The sequence below is a fragment of the Lissotriton helveticus genome, chromosome 3_1 (assembly GCF_964261635.1).
Source record: "Lissotriton helveticus chromosome 3_1, aLisHel1.1, whole genome shotgun sequence".
Taxonomy (NCBI): domain Eukaryota; kingdom Metazoa; phylum Chordata; class Amphibia; order Caudata; family Salamandridae; genus Lissotriton; species Lissotriton helveticus.
The window spans coordinates 358374789-358397939 of record NC_136061.1 but is presented as its reverse complement, the minus strand read 5'-3'; the positions used below and the strand labels follow the sequence as shown (position 1 = coordinate 358397939).

Sequence of the window (23151 nt, the reverse complement as noted above, 5' to 3'; positions counted from 1 at the left end):
CGACCGGGCCCAAGTCATCCTTGTGGCTCCGGACTGGGCGAGAAGGTACTGGTATCCAAAGCTACTCAGTCTGTCAGTCGATTCCCCCGGTTCGTCTGCCTCTTCAGGAGGACCTTCTGTCGCAGCAGCAGGGGACGGTCCTCCACCCGAACCTGTCCAGTCTCCACCTCCATGCTTGGAGATTGAGCGGCGACAGTTGAGGCCATTTGACTTGCCTCCTGAAGTTTGTAACATCATTCTGGCAGCCAGGCGTCCCTCCACAAAGTCGGTATACGCCTGCAGGTGGAACAGATTTGTGGCATGGTGCACAGCAAAGGCTGTGGATCCTCTTGCTGCCCCTCTTTCTGAGGTTCTTCTCTTCCTTCTTTCTCTTGCCCAGCAGGGCTCTGCTCTGGGCACTATCAAGGGCTACCTTTCTGCCCTTTCAGCCTTTCTCAGGCTGCCTGATCAACCTTCTTTGTTCAAGTCCCCTATTGTTAATAGATTTCTTAAGGGCCTCACACACACGTTTCCTCCTGTTCCGTTTGTGATGCCTTAGTGGGACTTGAACCTGGTTCTTACATTTCTGATGTGCGCTCCCTTTGAGCCACTTCACAACTGTCCTCTCCGCCTTCTGACTCTGAAGACTGCTTTCCTGGTTGCCATCACCTGTGCCAAGAGAGAGTGAGCTCCAGGCCCTTTCTTGTACTCCACCTTTCCTTTCTGTCCATCCGGACAAAGTGGTGCTGCGTACCAAACCTTCTTTCCTGCCCAAGGTTGTCACGGCCTTCCACATCGGGCAGTCTATCACCTTGCCAACCTTCTTCCCGCCACCGCATCCCTCTAAAGAGGAAGAGTGGCTCCACCGTCTGGACCCAAAACGTGCGCTCTCATTCTACTTGGATCGCACACGCCAGTTCCGGGTGGATGACCAACTCTTTGTTGGTTACGTGGGCGCGAAGAAGGGGAAAGCGGTGCACAAGAGGACCATCTCCCGGTGGATCATCCTGTGTATCCAGGCATGCTACTCCTTGGCTAGGAAGGAGCCTCCTGCTGGATTGCGGGCTCATTCTACCCGAGCCACGGCGACTACCACTGCCCTGGGCATGGGAGTGCCCTTACAAGACATCTGTCAGGCAGCTACGTGGGCATCGCTGCACACGTTTGCAAGACACTACTGCCTGGACAGTCAAGTCCGGAGGGATGGCTTCTTTGGCCGTTCCGTCCTCCGGGACTTTCTGGTGTGATTTTGGTTCGCAGACCCACCACTGGGGTTGGTATTGCTGGGGTATCTATTCTAAGGTAAGGGATCTAATACTAACGTGTCTCTTTCAGATGCACAAGTTACTACTTGTGTAACGATATATCTGTAAGAGACATTCGTTAGTGTTAGATTCCTTACCGACCCACCCATCCTCCCCGTTCTGCGAACCAATCTCTAGGGTTAGAGTTGTCCCCTTTCAGGGCCCTAGTTTCAATGGCACCAGTGTTGGTTTTTAACATGGCTCTGCATTTCTGGCGCGGAAAAGCTGTGTCTAAGAACTGACGTCAGCACGCGGAGGCGGCGTCTAAGTACTCCGACGACGTCATCACGGCGCCCACGACGCCGACGACGGACGTGGAGCCGCAGACGACGCCTACCGACGCGCAAGGGTACTGCTACGCAAAAATTTCCGGATCCAGTCTGACGCCTGGGGATATTCTAAGGTAAGGAATCTAATACTAACTAATGTCTCTTACAGATATATCGTTACACAAGTAGTGACTTGTGCGCCGGGTTCAGGGTGCTGTTTTGAGGTCTTGTGCTCTGTTAATTTGAATGAAGATTCTCCGGGACAAAGAAACACTGCAGGCTCGGGGACGAGGATCTTCCAGGAGTGACCACCACTTCAAGGGGTAAGTAGAGATGTAGAGAGTTGGTTATGCACCGCTGGGTTGGGCGTCCGGTGCAGGGGTGCCTATGCATGTCAAATTTTCTTACCCGCTTTGGTCGCTGTAGGGGGGGTCCTCTGGAATGAGGCTGCAGGCGTCGTCTGGAGGCTTGAGACAGGTATGGGGTCACCGGATCTCAGGTCAGGATTGCCGGGGGGACCTCCTTGTGGTGTTTTTCCACTCAAACTTGGGACGGGCTCAGCGGGTGCAGAGTGGACTGGATTCGCGGTTTCTGGCTTGCACCAGAAGCTGCAGTTTAAACACGTCCAGTGTTCACGGGAGAAACAGCTTGGAAAGTGAATGCAGGCAGGCCCTCCGGGGTTTTGGAGGTTGCTGGCCGCCGGACACGCCAGGGTTTTGCAGGAGCATGTTTGAGGGGTGACAGGCCTGTAGGGCTGGAGGCAAGTCAGTGGGCGTCATCCTCTTGTTAGCTCTGCGCGGCTTCCTGTCCTTCTTCTTTTCTTGTGGTTGCTGGATCTGAGGAAGGAAGGTACAGAGTACCCCTAAATACTAAATTTAGGGGCGTTACTGGTAGGTAAAGGGCAGGGACCAATGGGTCCCTTCCCTGGGGTGGGTACACCCTCTATTTTGCCACTCTCCAGTGGGAGGGGGGAGGAGCCTGTCCCTGGTTGGCTGAGTCCCCCCATCCTCAATATAGCGGGAACTCGAGGTTGTGCTTCACCTCGCCTCCCTTACCTTAGGGGTGGAGTTGGCAGAGGTGGGCACACCTCTCTTCCTCACGTTTTTCCCGCCGGTTCTCCCACCCAAAGTGGGGCTAGAAACAATGGGAACCAGTTGCTGACAGCAGCAAATGGTCTGAAGAGTCTCACAAAGGCTGCATGCTTTTGAAGCTTCTCCTTCGTGAACCCTGCCCATCCTGGGGGAGTAGGATTGGCGCCTCGTCCCAGGATGTGCATTGTTTCGGGCCCCAGAGAGCAGCAAACTCTCGACCCAGGGGTCCAGAAACATGTCTGGTGGAGGCAGCCTAGGCAGCCACTCAGTCAAGTCACTGAGAGTTGGTCCAGTTTCAGAGGGCATCTCTAAGATGCCCTCTGTCACGCATTCTACATTAAATCCCACACTGGCATCAGTGTGGGTTTAATGTGTTGAGAAGCTTGATACCAATCTTCTCAGTCTTCAGTATAGCCATTATGGTGCTGTGGAGTTTGTAATTTTGGGAAACATCGGTCCATGCAAAAGAATTATATGCAAAGCAATGAATATAGACTGAATCAGTTCTATATTTGGGGCGACATGTCCAGCCGGACAGAGGTCTTCAATTTTTTACTCAATTGAAATACTTCATACACAGGAATACCTTTAACAAATCACCAGTGTGGGGCACAAGCCTGTACCCAAACACAGTCAGATCAGTACAAAAGGTAAACAGAGGAAAAGAGCAGGGCTTTTCAAGGCAAAAGCAGCGATTTCTGTAAAGTATTGAGTGTACAGAAATATCAGTTAAACACCATTAAATATAACATATAAATCAAGCATTTGTATATGGTGTACAATGAGTCGATGGCATTTCGGTCCCACTACTTAGTCATGGGGACCATCATCAGGACATTTATATTTGCCTTTAACATTATAAGCCTCTAATGCCGGGGGGGAAAAGGAAAAAGGTTACCCCGATCGGCACGGGCAAGGGCTAAGAAATTGATAGCCTGGGAAAGCAGCCCAGAATCGGGGGCTATTGAGGTGGGCCGCGCTTCATTGATTAAAATCTGCGGTACCAGGAGAAGACCGGTTCAGTCGGTAGTGTAATCTGTTTCCTGGTTTCCTGTAATGACAAACTCCCAGTACCATCTACTCTTAATGGCAAAACTGCACTTACAGGGCCCAGGAATGGACTTGGGCACTGTAGGGGTACAGGGTTCAGGCACCTGTACCCTCACCACTGACATAGGGCACCCAGCTAGAGGGGTGACTGATGTATACCTGGGCAGTGGTTTGTGGGCATGGCACACAGGGGTGTGTGCCTTGTCGACTCTGTTTTGTTCTGCACCAAGACACTCAGCCTGCAAAGTCAGTCTGTGTGTGTGTGTCAGGGTACAGGGCCTCTAAGGGTGGCACAATAAGTGCTGTAGCCCTTAGGGGCCTTCTCTGGTCAGCACTGCCCTAGGTATCTATGGTACCATTTACCAGGGACTGACATGTGGCCAGAGATGCCAATTGGGTTTAGGCTTCAATGTAGTTTTAGGGAAGGAACACAGGCACTGGGTACCTGATTCGCAGGAGCCCAGGGCACACTCAGTCAAAGCACATCAGCAATTCAGGAAAAAGTGGGGGCACACCATGCAAGAAAGAGGGCACTTTCTCACAGTACCGGATTAGCAGGAGACCAGGGCACACTCAGTCAAAGCACATCAGCAATTCAGGAAAAAGTGAGGGCAACCATGCAGAAAGAGGGCACTTTCTCACAAATACCTACAGCGGATATATTTCAACAGACATAGGCTATGGAGGGCAGGTCTAGTGGAATCCCCTATATACTTGCGCTGTGGTAACACTGACGGCACCTTTCTACACACAATTTGGCAATGTGTTGTACTCAACAGGTTCTGGACGGGGGTTAGGAGATGCCTCTCCGAGCTGTTAGGATGGGACATTCCTATTTCGCCAAGACTGGGGCAATAGCTATAAGTTTCATCTACTGCTTCTGGGTCTCACATTAGCGAAACGAGATATCGCCAGATTGTGGAAAGCCATTTCCCCTTCCTTATTGGAAGTATGGAAAAAGGGTTTGGATTTCTGCATGTGTATGGAGCTACCTATAGTTAAAGCTAGGGGATGCCCTCAGAAACACCTAAATATTTGGAAGAGATGGGCCTAATATTGAGGCCTATATCTAGAGCTCCTCACTACAATGCCAATAGATACAGGAATAATGGGACAATAGGGTGGGTGATCGTATTATATTGTGAATTAATAGCATCTAGGACATGGTGGTGGGTGGGGGGACTAGCACGAGAGAATGTAGTGAAGACATAGCACAATATGTTGTATTTTGGAATTCTAAGATTTAATTTCATTTTGTTTCTTTCCTGTTTTGTTTTGATAAAATGGATGTCTGTATCACGGATGTATTAATGAATCATACTGTTCAATGTACCGAAGTCACACCTGACTCCCTCTTAGACGCTCCTTTTCATTGGAGCTGTTCTGGACACAGTACAGTTTCGGTCCTATCCTCCTGAATGGCGAGTCCAAGATATTCAGGCGATGTTTCAGGCTCTATCTTGGATTTCAGTGAGAATGACTCTGAGGCCGTTGGGTCTCATGGCCTCCTGCAGCCTGCTCAGTGACCCCTGCAACGTGGCACATGCGGCCTTTGCAGTGGGACCTGAAATGACATTGGGCACAGCATCGAGGAAATCTCATCGACCAGGTTCAGATTTCAGAGGGTACAGTGAATGGCCTGCATTGGTGGCTAACGAACAGCAATTGGTTCAAGGGCAGACTTCCCTCCCTTTCCCACCCAGACTTCACAGCAGTGATGGGTGCATCCCTATTGGGCTGGGGAGGCTATCTGGGAGAGGTGGAGATCAGAGGACTCTGGTCTCTGGCGGAAGCCAAGCTCCATATCAGTCTGTTGGCGCTTCGGGCGATCTGGCTGGCACTGAAAGCCTTTTGGCTGTCGATAAAGGGAAGGCTCGTACAGGTGTTCACGGACAACACTACCGCCATGTGGTACTGCAAAAAACAGAGCATTGTGGGGTTGTAAACTCTGTCAAGAGGCCCTGCATATCTGGACTTGGCTGGAACATCAAGGTATTTCCCTGGTGGTTCAACATCTGGCAGGTACTCTGAACGTTAGGGCAGACAAGCTCAGCCGAAGGTGCCTTGCGGATCACCAAAGGTGTCTCCATCCCGAGGTGGTACAAGGGCTCTTTCTGCGGTGGGGATAGCCTTCCTAAGATCGGTTCGCCTCCAAAGAGAACGTTACATGTCAGCTGTTTTTGGAGTTTCCAAGGCAGCACTCGCACAGCGATGCTCAGTCCTCCATATGCCTTTCTGCCCACACCACTACTGCCCAGAGTGCTCAAGAAGGTCAGGAGTGACCGGGCACAAGTTATTCATGTGGCTCCGGACTGGGCATGGAGAGTTTGGCATCCCGAGCTTCTGGACATGAGCATTGATCCTCCCGGTCAGGATGCCTATTCAGGAGAATCTTATATCGCAGCAGCAGGGGAGGTTTCTCCATTGGAACCTGTCCACTCTCCGCCTCCTTGTGTGGAGATTGAGAGGCCACAGTTGACAGCTTTTGACCTCCCTCCCGAAATATGTGAGTTTATTTTGGCAGCCAGGCGTCCTTCTACAAAATTGGTATATGCCGGTCTATGGAACAAGTTTTGTAAATATTGTACCTACATGTCTGTTGACCCCTTATCTGCTCCATTATCTCAAGACCTCCTGTTTAATCTTTCCTTGGTCCAGCAGAGCTCTGCTCTGGGCACTTTGAAGGGCTACCTTTCGGCTCTTTCTTCTTTTCTTCGGCTGCCTGATCAGCCCTCTCTATTTAAATCTCTAGTGCAGTGGTTTTTGAAGGGGTTAACTCATTTGTTCTTCCCTTCACCTTTCATCATGCCACAGTGGGACCTTAGTTTGGTGCTCACTTTCCTGATGTGTGTGTCATTTGAGCCACTGCATAACTGTCCTCTGTGGTTGCTCAGCATCAAGACAGCTTTTTTGGTGGCAATAACCTCTGCCAGGAGAGTGAGTAAATTGCAGGCATTGTCCTAACAGCCTCTTTACCTGACGATCTTTCCGGACAAGGTAGTACTCCGGACTAGGAGATCCTTTCTGCCTAAGTTAGTTACATCCTTTCATCTGGGACAGTTAGTCACCTTTCTCACCTTCTATGCACCCTTGCATCTTCCAAGGAAGAGGAACGTCTCCATCGTCTGGACCAAAAAGAGCGTTATCATTCTACCTTGATGGAACCACAGAGTCCCAGGTGGACGACCAACTCTTTATTGGATATGTGGGTGTAAAGAAAGGCCATGCTATCCAGAAGAGGACTATATCTTGATGGGTCATCCTCTGTATTTTAATTTGTTACGCCTTCGCGAAGAAGGATCCTCCTGAAGGGCTTAGGGCCCATTCCACCAGGGTGAAGGCAGCCACCACCACTCTCCAGCGTGGTGCTCCCGTTTCTGATATATGCCAAGCAGCCACGTGGGCTTCACTGCACAAGTTCGCCAGACACTACTGCCTGGATTCCCAGGTTTGCAGAGAAGGCCTGTTCGATCACTCTGTTTTGCAGGACTTTCTGGTCTAAGCCATTCCGCAGTCCCTCCTCCGGGGATGTTATTGCTTGGGTATCTGTTCAACAGTAGGTAATCTGCGGTTAGATGTCTCTAATCAGATGAACAAGTTACTTACCTTCAGTAACGCCTTATCTGGTAGAGACCTGATCTAGCCGCAGATTCCTTACCGACTCACCCATCCTCCCCGCACTGTGGAATTGATTTTCAAGTGTCAGGGATGTTCCACTTTCAGGACCCTAGCTGTTAATTTTTTAACATACCATGGTCAGTCACTTCATGGCTTCGCGCTTCTGGCGTGAAAAGTGCTGATGTCAGCGCGCCGGAGTGGCGGTTATATTGACTGAGCGGACGTCGTGATGAAGACGACGCCGACGTCACGCAAAGTCGACTGACATCATCTACCTTCGCACAGGGGTACTCCTGAGAAAAATCTTCCTGATGCAGCGTGACGCCTGGAAGTTCAAAGGCGGCTAGATCGTGTCTCTACGAGATAAGACATTACCATATGTAAGTAACTTGTCCTTTATGAATTCTTTTTGTGACCTCCAAATTTCAGGTTCAAACAGTGATGTTTGATTCAAAAGACTACTTGCTAATTTGCCTTTTTTTTAAATATATTTTGTATCCTTATTTTGCATAGGGAAAATTGATGACAAGTGAAGAAAAGAAATTCCAGCAGCATATCCAAGCACAGCAAAAGAAAGAACTGAACAGCTTTCTGGAGTCACAGAAGAGGGAATACAAACTGCGCAAAGAGCAGCTTAAGGAGGTATGCTCACTGACCGGCTTCTTTTCATGATGTCTAGGTCTGGCTTGACAGTATAGCTGTCAGCAGATGTAATCTGTTCAACATAAAAATGAGTTTTCAAGAGTACCATTCTCTGCCACAGAGAGCGGTTTTCATTCTGCCCACATGTTGGTAGTCAGTAGTACATGTTTTAATTAGGAAGATGTGTGCTTCCACTAGAAAAAGTGCTTAATCCAGTATTGGAACTAGATTCACATGTTTGAATAATTCCACATCGCCGAGACCGGAGTCCCCAGTATATCAAAATTGCAATGCAAAGCTCATACAAAATAGAAACTAGGCCTAGGCCCATCCCAGTTTTGTAACTTAACTCTGTTTTATAAAACAGACCAAAACTTAAGCATGAACCAATCGGGACCTCTCACCCTCTAGAACACTTGTGAGAGAACCATAGACCCTCTGATTTTCTACCACGTGTGCTAGGGAGTCTCCTCTAAGCTCGGCTCCGCTTATTCATCTGGTTCAGTGGTTTTAAACCAGATTGTATAAGAGAAGGGAATCACCACACGCTCACTCTTCTAGTGAGGTTCCAAAGAAAGCTTTCAAGAAGACCTCACATATGTATCATGAACGCAGTCCCTTAAAATCTCTTCACAAATCTGAAAAAGAGAGAAAGGAACATTGTTCAGGAGACAGTAAATCAAAAACAGGCAAGCTCTGAGCCTTCTTCTACACCCCCTCCTTGCAGGCACCCTTTCAAAAAACCTTACTCTGTACCTCCTGAAGAAAAACCTTTGATGAGAATCGCATCGTTGACGAGGCAGTTGACGAAAAACCCTCACTGTCGTCGAGTATAGAGGCCTTCAGTCATCTAAACAGAAGGCAAGTACCGCACCGCCGTCAACATCATTGGCGGTGACACCATCATCAGTAAAACCCACAAGTTCTTTGCCGTTATCTAGTTGACGTCGTTGACGGAACCGGTGGTAGCAGTGGCCACTTAATTGGCGACGCTTGCGGCGACAATTTAGATGACGGTAACAATGGCGCCTACTATGGTGCCTGAATTGCCACAGATTATCTACAGCACAGACTGTGGCTTCGTCGGCAGTAACATCAGCAAAATTGTCAACGACAGAAAAACCACATGAAAAGAGAAAAACAAAGAACAAGACAGATTACAGTAGAAGTTAACTCACCTAGCAAGGTTACTCCTTTGTTGTCTTCTCATCTTTTGAAAGAACAAGATTCTGAGGATGGTGGTACTCTAGGTTAATTGAATAGCCCGTTGCAATTGCGCGTCAAATGCGAGTAACATGATTTTGATGAGGTGTTTGGGCAGCATCAGTATTATATTCCTCAACAGAAATCTCATTGTGACTTTCAGGAGGAGGTAGTCTGCATGCTATCATTGTTGCTAACAGACCTGCAGTTTATATTGATGGATGAATATAGGAAGAGGTTTCCACCAGCATCTGTTTCTCCTGAACAGTCTACACTGCCCCCTTGGCCACGATCTATTCCATCTACTCCCCAGAGGGTTCAAGATTTGCAGTCTGTATTTCCTCCGAAATCATCACCACCACTGGCTCTGCAACAAGATCCTGGAACTTGAGATGATGACCAGAAAGAGGGGGAACTTAGGGATCCACATCAGGAGTGGGACCATTACCTCATTTCCACGCCAGCTTCTCCCTCTCCTGTATCTATTGACTTGCCACCAGAGGACATTGGTGGTTTTCACACCTACTTGAAAGGGCTGCCAAAAGGTTTGATCTACCAATGCTGACAACTCAAACTGACTGTTTTTTATATGATTTTAAAAAGCCCTGTTGAAAATCGGTAAGAGCTATGCCTATTGTAAGTCACATATGGGAGGTAGGGCTCAAAGTAATGAAAATGCCAGCCATGATGACCCCATTGTTATCCAGATTGCAGAAAAAATGCAAGGCTCCAGAAGACGCTCCTGCCTGCTTTGTGGGTGATCCGAAGCCAGACTCTGTAAAATCTCGGGCAGTGCCAAGAACTCTTCTGCTCCCATCATCAACCCTCCACTTGTAAGCGTTTTTCTTCAGCGTCAGCTCTGGAAATCAGAGCAACCAATGCTCTCGTCATTCAAGGTCGATATGATCGACAAATGAGGTGCGACCTAGCTCTGTATGTTGATCCGCTTCCTGTGGACATTAATTCGGAAGCAAGGAAGATTCTCCAGGAAAGAGAATGGGCATCCATGAAGGTAATAGAGTGTGCAATGGATATTTCTACCACAGCATTCAGATCACTGGGCGGTGCAGCAGTGTTGTGACGTCAAAGATGGCTCAGAGCCACGTCGTTTAGGCCAGAAGTACAGAACAAGATCCTTGACCTTCCTTTCGAAGAAGCATTATTAAGAAAACACATAGATGATGCACTGCAGGATATAAAGAAAGACACCAACACTGCTAAGTCATTGGGGATGCTTCAGTACCAAAAGGTACCCTTTAGGGGAGTGGGAGGAAGGGGTCTTCCGTCCTACAGGGGTGGATATCAGCAGTATAGGTATCCCTCCTACACTACTTCTTCCCAGCCATATCGACCGCAGTATGCCCAGCGTCAATCACAATCAGGAGCATATTCTAGATCTACCCCCAGAGGGAGAGCAGGTGACAGGGAAAGGATTCCTCACATCACCAATGACGAGTTCCAGGCTTCGGTTCTTTCTTTTCCGAATCATTGCAGATTTCCTGAGGAGAGAAATTTCTTCACATCTTAATCAATGGCAAAAAAATAACAACTGACCAGTTGGTCCTTGTTAGGAGAGTAGGGTCTGCAATCCTATGATCACCCAGATTTTTGCTTTTTGCTTCACTGGTTTACGACTTTCCCTGGCTGTGGGCCTGCTAATCAGACCCACAGCCTAGCTGTTCTCTCTACTCCAAATTGTACCCAGGTACTGAATTGGCACTGGGCCCTCTCTTGTGTCCCTGTAACCAGGACAGAGGTGTACCCAGAAGTCTCCCAGGGGCTGCAGCATGTATTATGCCACCCCTGAGTTAACTAAACCAGACACAACTGGCTGCTTGACAGCTGGGGCAAGGTGGTGTAATCACCCTTTGCTTTAGATATAGTATTCCTATATCTAAACCTAAAATGGACACATATATTCCTATCAGTCACTCCTATGGCAGGCCTTAACAATCCTGAAGGCAGAGTGCGTGGAATAATGTGAAATGGTGCTCTGGCATGAGCTGAGCCCGTTTGCAGCTTGCGGAACCAAGTCCTAATAGCTGTTCCATGATAACGCTATACCATATACTCTTAAGTGCATTATGTACCTCGCGGTCATATGCTAACTTTGGTATAACATTATCAGAACATGTTGAGTACGGTGGCATACGAATTGGAATACTAACCCCTCGCCAATTCTGGCGACGGGGTTAGCATTCCACCCTTCTAGAGGGACACAACATGTTGGTAACCTGTAACCCCGGTTAAAGTCAGACATAGCCTCAGCTCCACAAGATGGATGCTGCCACCGAGACACAAGTCTGCCCTCCTGCTGCTGGGAGTCATCCCAGCGCGGGAGGCAAGGACAAAGGGTTTCCTGCCAGGGGCGGTGCCAGCACCGTCCCAGACAGGATTTTGTGTATCCTAGGTAGGCAGGGCTTTAGAGGAAGGTGACTGCAAGTGGCACCCCGGTTCTCACTGTGCATATGCCGGCTTAAACCAGTTCCAGGGGCACACCAGCCCCTGAGCTGGGGAAAGCCCGGCAAGGGAGAGGGGTGTAACCACCCCCCTTCCTAGTCCCACCCATAGGGCAGGACTTAGTCGCGTGCCATCCCCTTTTGCAGGATAAAGGTAGGAGCAGGCCCCCTTCCAAATCAGATCATCTTTGAATCCTGAACCGACTTTCCACGAAAGGAACTCAAGACTCTTCTCAAGATTTCTCCCTTGTGACTAAGGAGTAGTCACCCTGCAGCAGCAGGCACCAACCAAGCATCGCTGTTTGTTGCCAGTCTCTCCTTCGGATCAAGACTGCTCCAGCACGACGAGAACCGGCTTCCCTGGCACCTCTGACCTCAACCTGCATCATCAGCCCAGCTGTGATCCGTGGGTGTGACGAGATCTCGAGGGACCGGCCATCTTCAGAACTGCACGACGCTTGTCCAGCACGACGCCTGAGTGACCCTTGACCGAGTGCCTTGGGGTAAGAGAAGCCCCGACCCTGAGCAGCTCCAGCACCGAAGTCCAGCCCCCCTGCATCCACGAGATTGGCGTGGGGCCCTTCTGCTTTTTGCTGCTCACCGCGTTGTCCAGGTCGCTTGCCCGTTGGCTAGTGGCCCCCTCACGACGCTCCACGACAACTAACACTGCTGGTCTGGTTGCTCCAGACTAGCCCGTGCTCCCCTCCAAAAGAGGAGCACCCTGGACCCTCCTGGTCCTCTCAAGACGCCATTTTAGGTCCACCGCGTGGGCCTTGCATTTGCCAAGACTTGTTGCCCAATCCTGGGTCCAGCGACGTCGACAGCAAGAACCTTCGTGGGACAGCTCGCACCTCCATCCTGGTCGCCGACAACGCCTCCTGGTCCGAGAGACTGCAGAGCCCAGCAGCGCCCACTCACCTGACTGCGGTGACTTCGCCCGGTGCCATCCTGGTGCCCGCTTAATCACTGGCTAGTGATTCAGAACTTGGTCCCCTCTGCTTTCAGGTTTCCTTCTTCCCTGATCCAGGCTTGGATCACCACGAACTTTCTTCACTGGCCGCCTGCCAGCAACTCTTTCTTCAGGCTCCTGGATCTTCAACGTGGGTTTCCGACGCAACTTCAACCCTATGCAGCCGCAGCCCCTGGGCTAGGTAACCTGAGTACTCCGGTGCTCCAGCATAGTCCAACACCCTAAGTGTTCGGATCCACTCCCGTTTTCGACCCACCTAGTCGGGTTCGCCCGAGAACAGTAACTTTGTCTTTACTAGCTTCCATAGACTTTTTCCCGCCTTACGCGTGAGAGTTCCCACTCTGCACACGACGTCCACAGGCCTCCTGCAACTAATCTAAGTGTTTAGCATTGTAGGACTAGCGTTTCTAAAGTCTATGAGAATAGTTACCTGCTAGTAATTCGCATTCCACTTTTGTAATATATGGTTTTTCGTGCCCCTCGGGCATTTGTGTAAATTGTGCGACTTAAAGTATTTTCTTAAGAGTTTTGTATTGTGCTTAGCTCCCTGACTCATAAAGAGTTCAGGGTATACTTGTTAGAAATAAATATACATTTATTTTCATAACAACTTGTGTGGTGTCCTTTCACTTGGTGTTCAAGGGGTAATGTGATGGTAAAACAGCTGGCTTAACACGCCCTCTAGAGTCTTAGCCTTAGACTACTCGTATCCATGCTACTAGGATAGCTGGTCTATAAGGTTGACTTACAACCAATCATCAATAAGGGTTGTTTGGACTGATATATAGTGCTCATTAGAATAGTGAACATTATATATCAGGCCAACTTCTCACAGACATACATAGAGAAAAATAGGCCTAAGGGTCTTGCCTTAGTAGCCTATCCATGTCCTTTTGTAAAAAGGACCAAAATCCTGAAGGTAGCCAATCAGCTACCACCTCCCTCTAGAACCTTCCTGCCAGGAGCCTCAGTCTCTCAGATTTTCTACCGCACGTTGTGCTAGGGAGTCCCCACCTGAGCTCTCCTCAGGTTTCTTGGATTTATCACTTTTTCAACAGAAAATTTGGATTTTTCACTTCTACTATGGCTGAACAACAGAAGAAAGGATTATTTCGAGCCTGCTCCTCTTGTGGCAAGAAGAGACTACACATTGATGACAAGCATGAGACTTGTCTCTACTGCCTGTATCCGGATCATTCTGTCAAAGAATGTAGGATTTGTAGAACATTCTCTACCAAAACTCTTAAGGATAGAGAAGGAAGACTGCTCCTCTGGTTAAACAGACTAAAAACCAGAGATGATGATGTGCTTTCCTCGGCAGGCAGTGACATGGCTTCAGTCTCTTCAAAACTGTCCTTAAAGAGGCCAAGGGAGGCTTCCCCTGGCCATTCAGACGTCCCTCACAAAAAGACTACTACCAAGTCTTCTGAGGTAAGATCAGACACGTCTGTGAAGGAACCGGCAACCTTCAAAAAGCCATCGCAGTCTTCGTCGACAACTTCGTCGATGTTTTCTTCAAAGAAAACTACATATGTCTCCACGTCGACGACGACTGTCTCGACGACGATGGCGTCGTCCGCCTTTGCTTCAATGACGACGACCACCCAATCGTCGACGATGGGTAAGCCACTGTCGTCAATTGTACTGATTAAAAAGCAACAGTCATTTGTTAAAGCTTCGTCGACGTCGCCATCGACGACGACGACATCGACGACGACTATTAAACAAAAGTCGACGACGCCTTTACCGTCGACGATTAAATCGCCACCGACGACAAAAACACCGTCGACGGCTAAACCATCGTCGTCGACGAGAGCATCCTCGACGACGAAAGTACCGGCGACGACCGCGTCGACGGCGAAGATTGCGCCGACGACCACACCGTCGACGACCACATCGCCGACGACAGCGACGACGACAAAAGAACAGTCGCCGCTCGACAAATGACCGTCATCAATACCGTCGACGACATCGTCGACACCATGGAAAAAAGCGGAGTTGATTCCCTCACAAATGATCACCAAACTTCCTATAACACCGGCTTTAACATCACCCAGTAGGGTTCAAAAACTACCACCAGCTCGCTTATTGCAAACTGATGAATCTGATGACGACCAATTTGAACAGGCTACCAGTCCATCGGACCTCGATGTCAAATGCCAGAGTACTGACGATGACGGAGATGATGTCATCTTTACGGAGGAAACTACGCACGTGCAAGAACACACTCGAGTAACTCCGATGATATGCCTACCAGCTGAAATAGTCTCTGATTTACAATTCTTAATCACAGACTACAAAAAACGATTCCCTGAATCACCAGCGGCCTCTTCCACAGAGAAGCCTCACGAGTCGTCCAGACCGCAACAATTCCCAAAGGCACGACCAACACCTTTGGTTCTTCCACACGGAAGTGACGCGGTACATAACGTTCAATCTTCTGAGGAAGAAGAAGAAGATGTCCCTGAGGAAGGAGAGGTTCGAGACGACCTCTAACATAACAGAGATGGCGAGGATTACTTCGCTCATTCTCCAGCCACGCCAGAACCCAACACTTCAGACTCTCCACCAGTGGATATAGGCGGATTCCACAATTTGATTGAGAGAGCGGCCATCAGATTCCACATGACCATGGAATCTAAGGAAACGGATTGTTTTCTCTACGACTTTAAGGATCCTATAAAAAAGTCGCCGAGGTCAGTTCCCATAATAGACTACATCTGGGAACAAGGTCAGCAGCTCATGCAAACACCTGCTTCTGTTTCAATAGTGGTGCCTAGATTGGATAAAAAAGTATAAGGCACCAACATCTGCACCAATTTGCCTTAATACACATCCCAAGCCGGACTCTGTAGTCACTCAAGCCGCCCAAAAGAATTCCAGAAATCCATCCTCTCCACTGTCAGCACCACCAGACAAGGAGGGCAGAAAATTGGATGGCATCGGCAAACGCTTCTCCACAACGTCAGCCATGACTGTAAAGGTGGCCAACGCCATTGCTCTGCTAGGCAGATACAATAGGCAATTGTGGGAAGATATCGTTCCATATCTGGCAGAGGTACCCGAAGATCCGAAGGATGAAGTCCAGTCGCTCCTTCAAGAAGGTCAGATGTCCGCCTCGGAGATAATTGATTCAGCTGTGGATGTCGCAATAACAGGCTTTAGACAGCTGGCTGGCGCAGCTGTTTTGCGCAGACAAGGATGGCTCAAAGCGACGTCCTTCCGTCAAGAGGTCCAAACCAAGGTTTTGGACATGCCCTATGACGGACAGCATCTATTTGGGGCAAAAATAGATGAAGCCTTGCAGACGATCAAGAAAGACACTGACACTGCAAGAGCTCTCGGGACTTTACAATTCAAAAATCAGTCCTTTCAAAGGCACAGAGGACGAGGTCAATCCTCATACAGAGGATCATATCAGGGAAAATCCTCTTACTCCTACAATCCAAACCGCTCACAATACCAACGACAGCAACAACAAGGTCGTCAGACCTCCTACGGGAGAGCGAACTTCAGGGGCAAATCCCAGAAGAAAACGACCGGCTTACGACAATGACCAATTCCCGCAGACACTCCCCACGCCGTTGTGTCCTCTCAGGATTGGAGGAAAATTGACACACTTCCTCGGCAACTGGAGATCAATAACGACGGATCGGTGGGTTCTACAATTAATCCAACACGGTCACACATTGGAATTCAACTCCATTCCACCATTAACTCCTCCTCGCAAACTTCCACACAGGCACCTTCGTTTGCTCCTACAAGAAATCTCTTCAATGCTGAAGAAGGGAGCAATAGAACGAGTTCCATCCACCCAGAAAGGGAAGGGATTTTATTCCCGCTTCTTTTTAATTCAGCAGAAAAAGAAGAAATGGAGGCCCATTCTCGATCTCAGGGCACTCAATGCCTTTCTAAAGAGCCAATCGTTCCGAATGGTGACGATCCAGGAAATCTTAGGATCCTTAGAGGAAGGAGACTATATGACGTCTTTGGACCTACGGGACGCATATTACCATATCCCAATTCACAATCGCCACAAAAAATTTCTTCGCTTCGAAGTGGCAGGTCAACATTACCAATTCTGTGTCCTACCGTTTGGCCTCAGATCAGCGCCACGCATTTTTATAAAATGCCTGGCTCCGGTGGCAGCTTTTCTGAGACAGCAGAATCACCAAGTCTTCCCCTACCTAGACGACTGGCTGGTGAAAGCACCATCTCTCACAGGCGCGCAGCTGTCTTCAACCGCCTGTCTCGATCTTTTCAAGCACCTAGGTTTAACTCTCAACTTAGAGAAATCAACCTTACAACCTACAAGAATTCTAACATTCCTGGGGGCAACTCTAAACACAGTTTCTTCCAAAGCCTTCCCATCTCAAGAACGAAAACAAAAACTGATGGCTCTAGCTACCGCAGTGTCTTCAAAAAAGTCCATCAAAGTCAGAACTTTCAAATCCCTTCTAGGGATGATGTCTTCTTGCATTCTTCTCATTCCTCACTGTCGGCTCAGAATGCGCCCCATTCAGGAGGCTCTGAACAAACAATGGACCCAATGTACAGGCTCTTTCGAGGATCGTATAGTCATCACTCGACAAATAACAGAGGCTTTGCTGTGGTGGAAGACGAACAAAAACTTGTCCAATGGTCTAACGTTCTTGATACCAGCAACTCCTCACGTCATAACAACAGACGCCTCTCTGGAGGGATGGGGTGCAGTCCTGCAGGATCTGCAAATCAGTGGCAAATGGACAGACAGAGAGAAGACTCTCCATATCAACCTCCTAGAACTGAGAGCAGTTCTTCAGGCATTCCTCCCTCGCATAAAAAATTCGTCAGTGCTTGTGCGAACGGACAACACAACCACAATGCACTACTTGAACAAGCAGGGAGGGACGCGTTCACTGACACTGTCTCGAGAATCGCAAAACATCTGGAACTGGCTACTGCTCAACAACATCACATTAACAGCAGAGTATGTCCCAGGAAAGGACAACGTAATAGCCGACGCTCTCAGCAAACAGAAATCTCTGTCCCACGAATGGGAACTGGATCAACAAGTTCTCAACGACGTCTTCTCGGCATGGGGGAAACCACGCATAGACCTCTTTGCCACCAGAGAGAACGCCAAATGCCACAGCTTCGCAAGCTGGCATCCCCAACCGAGGTCACTAGGAAATGCATTTTCCATCGCATGGCGCAACGTGTTGGCGTACGCATTTCCTCCATTTCCCCTGATCACCAGAGTCATTCGGAAAATGAAAATGGAACACTGCACCCTGATTCTCATTGCCCCATACTGGCCGAGACAACATTGGTTTACGGACCTCAGTCGCCTGTCTGTTCGACCATCAATCCAACTACGTCAACATCCAACTCTTCTCTCAATGTACAAAGGCCAAGTACTCCACCCGAATCTGAAATCTCTCAGATTATCGGCATGGCTCCTGAGTACAGAGAATTCTGTCACCTAAACATCCCGCAGGAGTGCAAGGATGTCTTAGCTAAAGCAAGAGCTGCCAGTACAAACAAAACGTATTCCTTGAAATGGAAACGCTTTTGTGTTTGGTGTTCAGCAGACCTAGAAAAGGCATGCCAATCTCTAAGCAAAGCATTTCCCGATGGATATCAGCGGCAATTGCCTTTTGTCACGACAAAGCAGGACGTCCATTGCATTCCACGGTCCGAGCACATTCCACGAGGGCTGTGTCCACATCGGCAGCATTATTCGCTGGAGTACCGATTCTGGACATTTGCAGAGCAGCGACTTGGAAATCGCCGCATACATTTACCAGGCACTACTGCCTGGATACGGAACTGATGCAGGATGCAGCCGTGGGCCATGCTGTACTTCGCCATCTATTCCAGTGAGATGAGCCTTCCTTCTTCCCACCATCCTACAATGGTATGCACATTTATTTACTTTATTTATTGTATTACTGATGGCATATAGTCGCATGATATGTTTTATCTCAGACTACTTCTTATGTTCCATCGCAAATGTGCATAATGTATTGCTTGCTATTCTGATTCAGGCATGTGAATCTATGAAAGACACCCATAATACTGGATAAGGAATGCGTTACTTACCTGTAACAGCAGTTATCCAGTATTGGTGTCTTTCATAGATTCACATGCAACCCTCCCACCTCCCCAGGAAGTACTCATCTCTCACTCCAGCACATATATTACGTCTACCTAGCTTGGTGCGTACGAAAATATGAGAGACTGAGGCTCCTGGCAGGAAGGTTCTAGAGGGAGGTGGTAGCTGATTGGCTACCTTCAGGATTTTGGTCCTTTTTACCAAAGGACATGGATAGGCTACTAAGGCAAGACCCTTAGGCCTATTTTTCTCTATGTATGTCTATAGGACATTACTTTTCTATTACCGGGGCTCCCATCTCGACGACGGGGAATGATTCAGGCATGTGAATCTATGAAAGACACCAATACTGGATAACTGCTGTTACAGGTAAGTAACGCATTCCTTTTCATGCCCCTCGGGCATTTGTGTAAATTGTGCAACTTTAAGTATTTCTTTAAGAGTTTTGTTGTGTGCTTAGCTCCCTGTCTCATAAAGAGCCAGGGTAGTCTTGTTATAAATAAATATACTTTATTTTTCATAACAACTTGTGTGGTGTCCTTTCACTTGGTGTTCAAGGGGTATATGTGATGGTAAAACAGCTGGCTTAACACGCCCTCTAGAGTTTAGCCTAAAGACTGCACGTGTCCATGCTACTAGGATAGCTGGTCTATCAGGTTGACTTACAACCAAACATCAATAAGGGTTGTTTGGACTGATACATAGTGTTCACTAGAATAGTGAGCACTGCATATCAGGCCAACTTCTCACACTGATGGCCTCCTGCATCCTACTGGTGCATCACGCCAGGTGGCGGATGCGGGCTCTGCAGTGGGACCTGAAGTTTCAGTGGGCCCAGCATCAGGGCAACCTGTCCGACCACGTCCTGATCTCGGAGGGCACTGCGAGACAACTGCAGTGGTGGCTCACGGACCGCGATTGGGTCTGCGGCAGATCCCTCTCCCTTCCCCAACCGGAGCATGTAGTCGTGACGGATGCGTCCCTCCAGGGCTGGGGAGGCCACATGGGAGAGGCGGAGATCAGAGGCCTCTGCTCTCCGGCGGAGGCCCGGCTCCACATCAACCTTTTGGAGTTGCGGGCGATTCGTCTAGCACTGAAAGCATTCCTCCCCTCTGTCCGGGGGGAGTTTGGTGCAGGTGTTCACGGACAACACCACCGCCATGTGGTACTGCAACAAACAGGGCGGGGTGGGGTCGTGGACCCTTTGCCAGGAGGCTCTGCGCCTCTGGCAGTGGCTGAAACGCCAGGGCGTGACCCTGGTGGCTCAACACCTGGCAGGTTCTCTGAACGCCGGGGCGGACGAGCTCAGCCGTCGGTGCATGATGGATCACGAATGGTGTCTGAACTCTGACGTAGCGCAAGGCCTCTTTCAGCGATGGGGAGAGCCTTGGTTAGATCTATTCGCCACCGAAGAGAACGCGCAATGTCATCAGTTCAGCGCGTTGGAATTTCCAAGGCGTCACTCGCTCGGAGACGCTTTTCGTCGCGAGTGGAGTTGCGGTCTGTTGTACGCCTTTCCGCCTATACCACTTCTGCCCAGAGTGCTGAAGATCAAGAGCGACCGGGCACAAGTCATCCTTGTGGCTCCGGACTGGGCACGAAGGTGCTGGTATCCCGAGCTACTCAGTATGTCAGTCGATCCCCCGGTTCGTCTGCCTCTTCAGGAGGACCTTCTGTCTCAGCAGCAGGGGACGGTCCTCCACCCGAACCTGTCCAGTCTCCACCTCCATGCTTGGAGATTGAGCGGCGACAGTTGAGGCCATTTGACTTGCCTCCTGAAGTCTGTAACGTCATTCTGGCAGCCAGGCGTCCCTCCACAAAGTCGGTATACGCCTGCAGGTGGAACAGATTTGTGGCACGGTGCCCAGCAAAGGGTGTGGATCCTCTTGCTGCCCCTCTCTCTGAGGTTCTTCTCTTCCTTCTTTCTCTTGCCCAGTAGGGCTACCTTTCTACCCATTTCAGCCTTTTTGAGGCTGCCTGATCAACCTTCTTTGTTCAAGTCCCCTATTGTAAATCGTTTTCTAAAGGGCATCACACACACGTTTCCTCCTGTTCCGTTTGTGATGCCTCAGTGAGACTTGAACCTTGTTCTTACGTTTCTGATGTGCGCTCCCTTTGAGCCACTTCACAACTGTCCTCTCCGCCTTCTAACTTGGAAGACTGCTTTCCTGGTTGCCATCACCTCTGCCAGGAGAGTGAGTGAGCTTCAGGCCCTTTCTTGTACTCCTCCTTTCCTTTCTGTCCATCCGGACAAGGTTGTGTTGCGTACTAAGCCATCTTTCCTGCCCAAGGTTGTCACGGCCTTCCACATCGGGCAGTCTATCACCTTGCCAACCTTCTTCCCGCCACCGCATCCCTCTAAAGAGGAAGAGCGGCTCCACCGTCTGGACCCAAAATGTGCGCTCTCATTCTATTTGGATCGCAAACGCCAGTTCCCGGTGGATGACCAACTCTTTGTTGGTTACGTGGGCGCTTGTAGGAGAGTGGGGTCTGCAATCCTATGGTCACCCCAGATTTTTGCTTTTTGCTTCACTGGTTTACGACTTTCCCTGGCTGTGGGCCTGCTAATCAGACCCACAGCCTAGCTGTTCTCTCTCTAAATTGACAACCATGTACTTTAGGTGCATTTACCAATTGGTACTGGGCCACCTTATCAGTCCCTGTACCCAGGGCATAGGTGTACCCAGGGCCTACCAGGGGCTGAAGCATGTATTATGCCACACCTGGCTGGCCATCTAAATCTGACACAACTGGCTGCATGACAGCTGGGGCAAGGTGGTGTAAACACCCTTTGCTGTAGATATAGTATACCTATATCTAACCTTAAAATGGACACATATATTCCTATCAGTCACTCCTATGGCAGGCCTTATCAATCCTGAAGGCAGAGTGCTTGGAATTATGTGAGATGGTGCTCTGGCATGAGCTGAGCCCGTTTGCAGCTTGCGGAACCAAGTCCTAATAGCTGTTCCATGATAACGCTATACCATATACTCTTAAGTGCATTATCAACCTTGCGGTTAAATGCTAACTCTGGTATAACATTATCAAAACATGTCGAGTAAGGTGTCATACGATTTGGAATACTACCCCCTCGCCAATTCTGGCGACGGGGGTAGCATTCCACCCTTCTAGAGGGACACGACATGTATGTAACTGTGAACCCCGGTTAAAGTTAACTCAAGCCTCAGCATCACAAAATGGATGCTGCCACCACAGACACAAGTCTGACCTCCTGCTGCTGGGAGTCCTTCCAGCGAGGATGGCTTGGACAAAGGGTTTCCTGCCTTGGGAGGTGCTAGCACCACCCCAGACAGGATTTTGTGTATTGGGGAGGATAGGCCTGAAAGGAATGAGACATGCCTGGGGCACACAAGGTGCCCTGTGCATACACCGGTTCAAACCAGTTGCTGGGGCAGCCCTGCCCCAGCTCTGGCGGGAAACCGGACAAAGGATAGGGGGTGTAGCCACCCCCCTTCCTGGTCCCACCCAGGGGAGGGACCTAGTCAGTAGTGCAGCCCCCTTTAGGAGAATAAAGGTAGGAGCTGGTCCCATTCCAAGTTAGATTATCCTGAACTATTCAACAAGAAGAAACTCTGGCCTTCGACGTTCTGCTCCACAGAAGACTGAAGAATCTCCCTTGTGGGGCAAGGAGTGTCCACCCTGCAACTGCAGGCACCATCAAGCGTCCAGCGGCTTCACTTTGTCGTCTTCCGTCGAGGATCCAGACTTCAGAGCCCGACGAGACCCGGATTCCCAGACCTCTCCGACCTCAACATACATCTACAGCAAAGCTGAGACCCGTGGGTGCGACGAGACACGTGGGACCGGCCATCTTGAACGAACCTGCACTTCGCTTCCAGCACGACTTCCGAGGTAAACTCGACCAAGTGCTTTGGGGACTGAGAAGCCCCAGCCCCGAGCAGCCCCTGCACCGAAGATCAGCCCTCCAGCATCCACGAGATCTGCGTGGGGCCCTTCTGCTTGTTTGCTGCTTGACGCGTTGTCTGGTCACTTGCCGGCTGGCTAGTGGCCTCCTAGACGACGAACCTTTGAATCTTTGCTGCTGGTCTGGTTGCTCCAGACTGGCCCTTGCTCCCTTTCAAAAGAGGGGCACCCCGGACTCTCCTAGTCCGCACCAGACGTCTTTTCCCTTCACCGCGTGGGTTGCCTTTGCCAAGGCCTGTTGAGTCCAATCCCGGATCCGACACCGCCGTTAGCGAGAGCGTGCGTGGGACAGCTCGTGCCTCCATCCTGGTCGTCGAAGACACCTCCTGGTCCACGTGGCTGCAGAGTCAAGCGTCCACTCTTCACCTGATCGCGACGACAGCACCTGGTTCCACACCGGTCACTGGCTAGTGACTTTGAACACAGTCCCCTCTGCTTTCAGTTCCTCTTCTTCACCGATCCACCCTTGGATCGCACCGGACATCTTCCTCCTGGTCGCCTGCAGCATCTTTTCTTTCAGG

At 49.7% G+C, this 23151-nt stretch overlaps 1 protein-coding gene across 2 annotated transcripts in view; it reads left to right on the top strand.

Moving 5' to 3' along the window:
* TAOK1 (TAO kinase 1) overlaps positions 1-23151 on the top strand; it is a 1359031-nt gene that overhangs the window by 958979 nt on the left and 376901 nt on the right. For both annotated transcript variants that reach the window (XM_078680056.1, XM_078680057.1), the window contains exon 15: positions 7825-7953. In XM_078680056.1, the coding sequence (XP_078536182.1) occupies positions 7825-7953 (129 nt within the window). The remainder of the gene's footprint in view (positions 1-7824; positions 7954-23151) is intronic.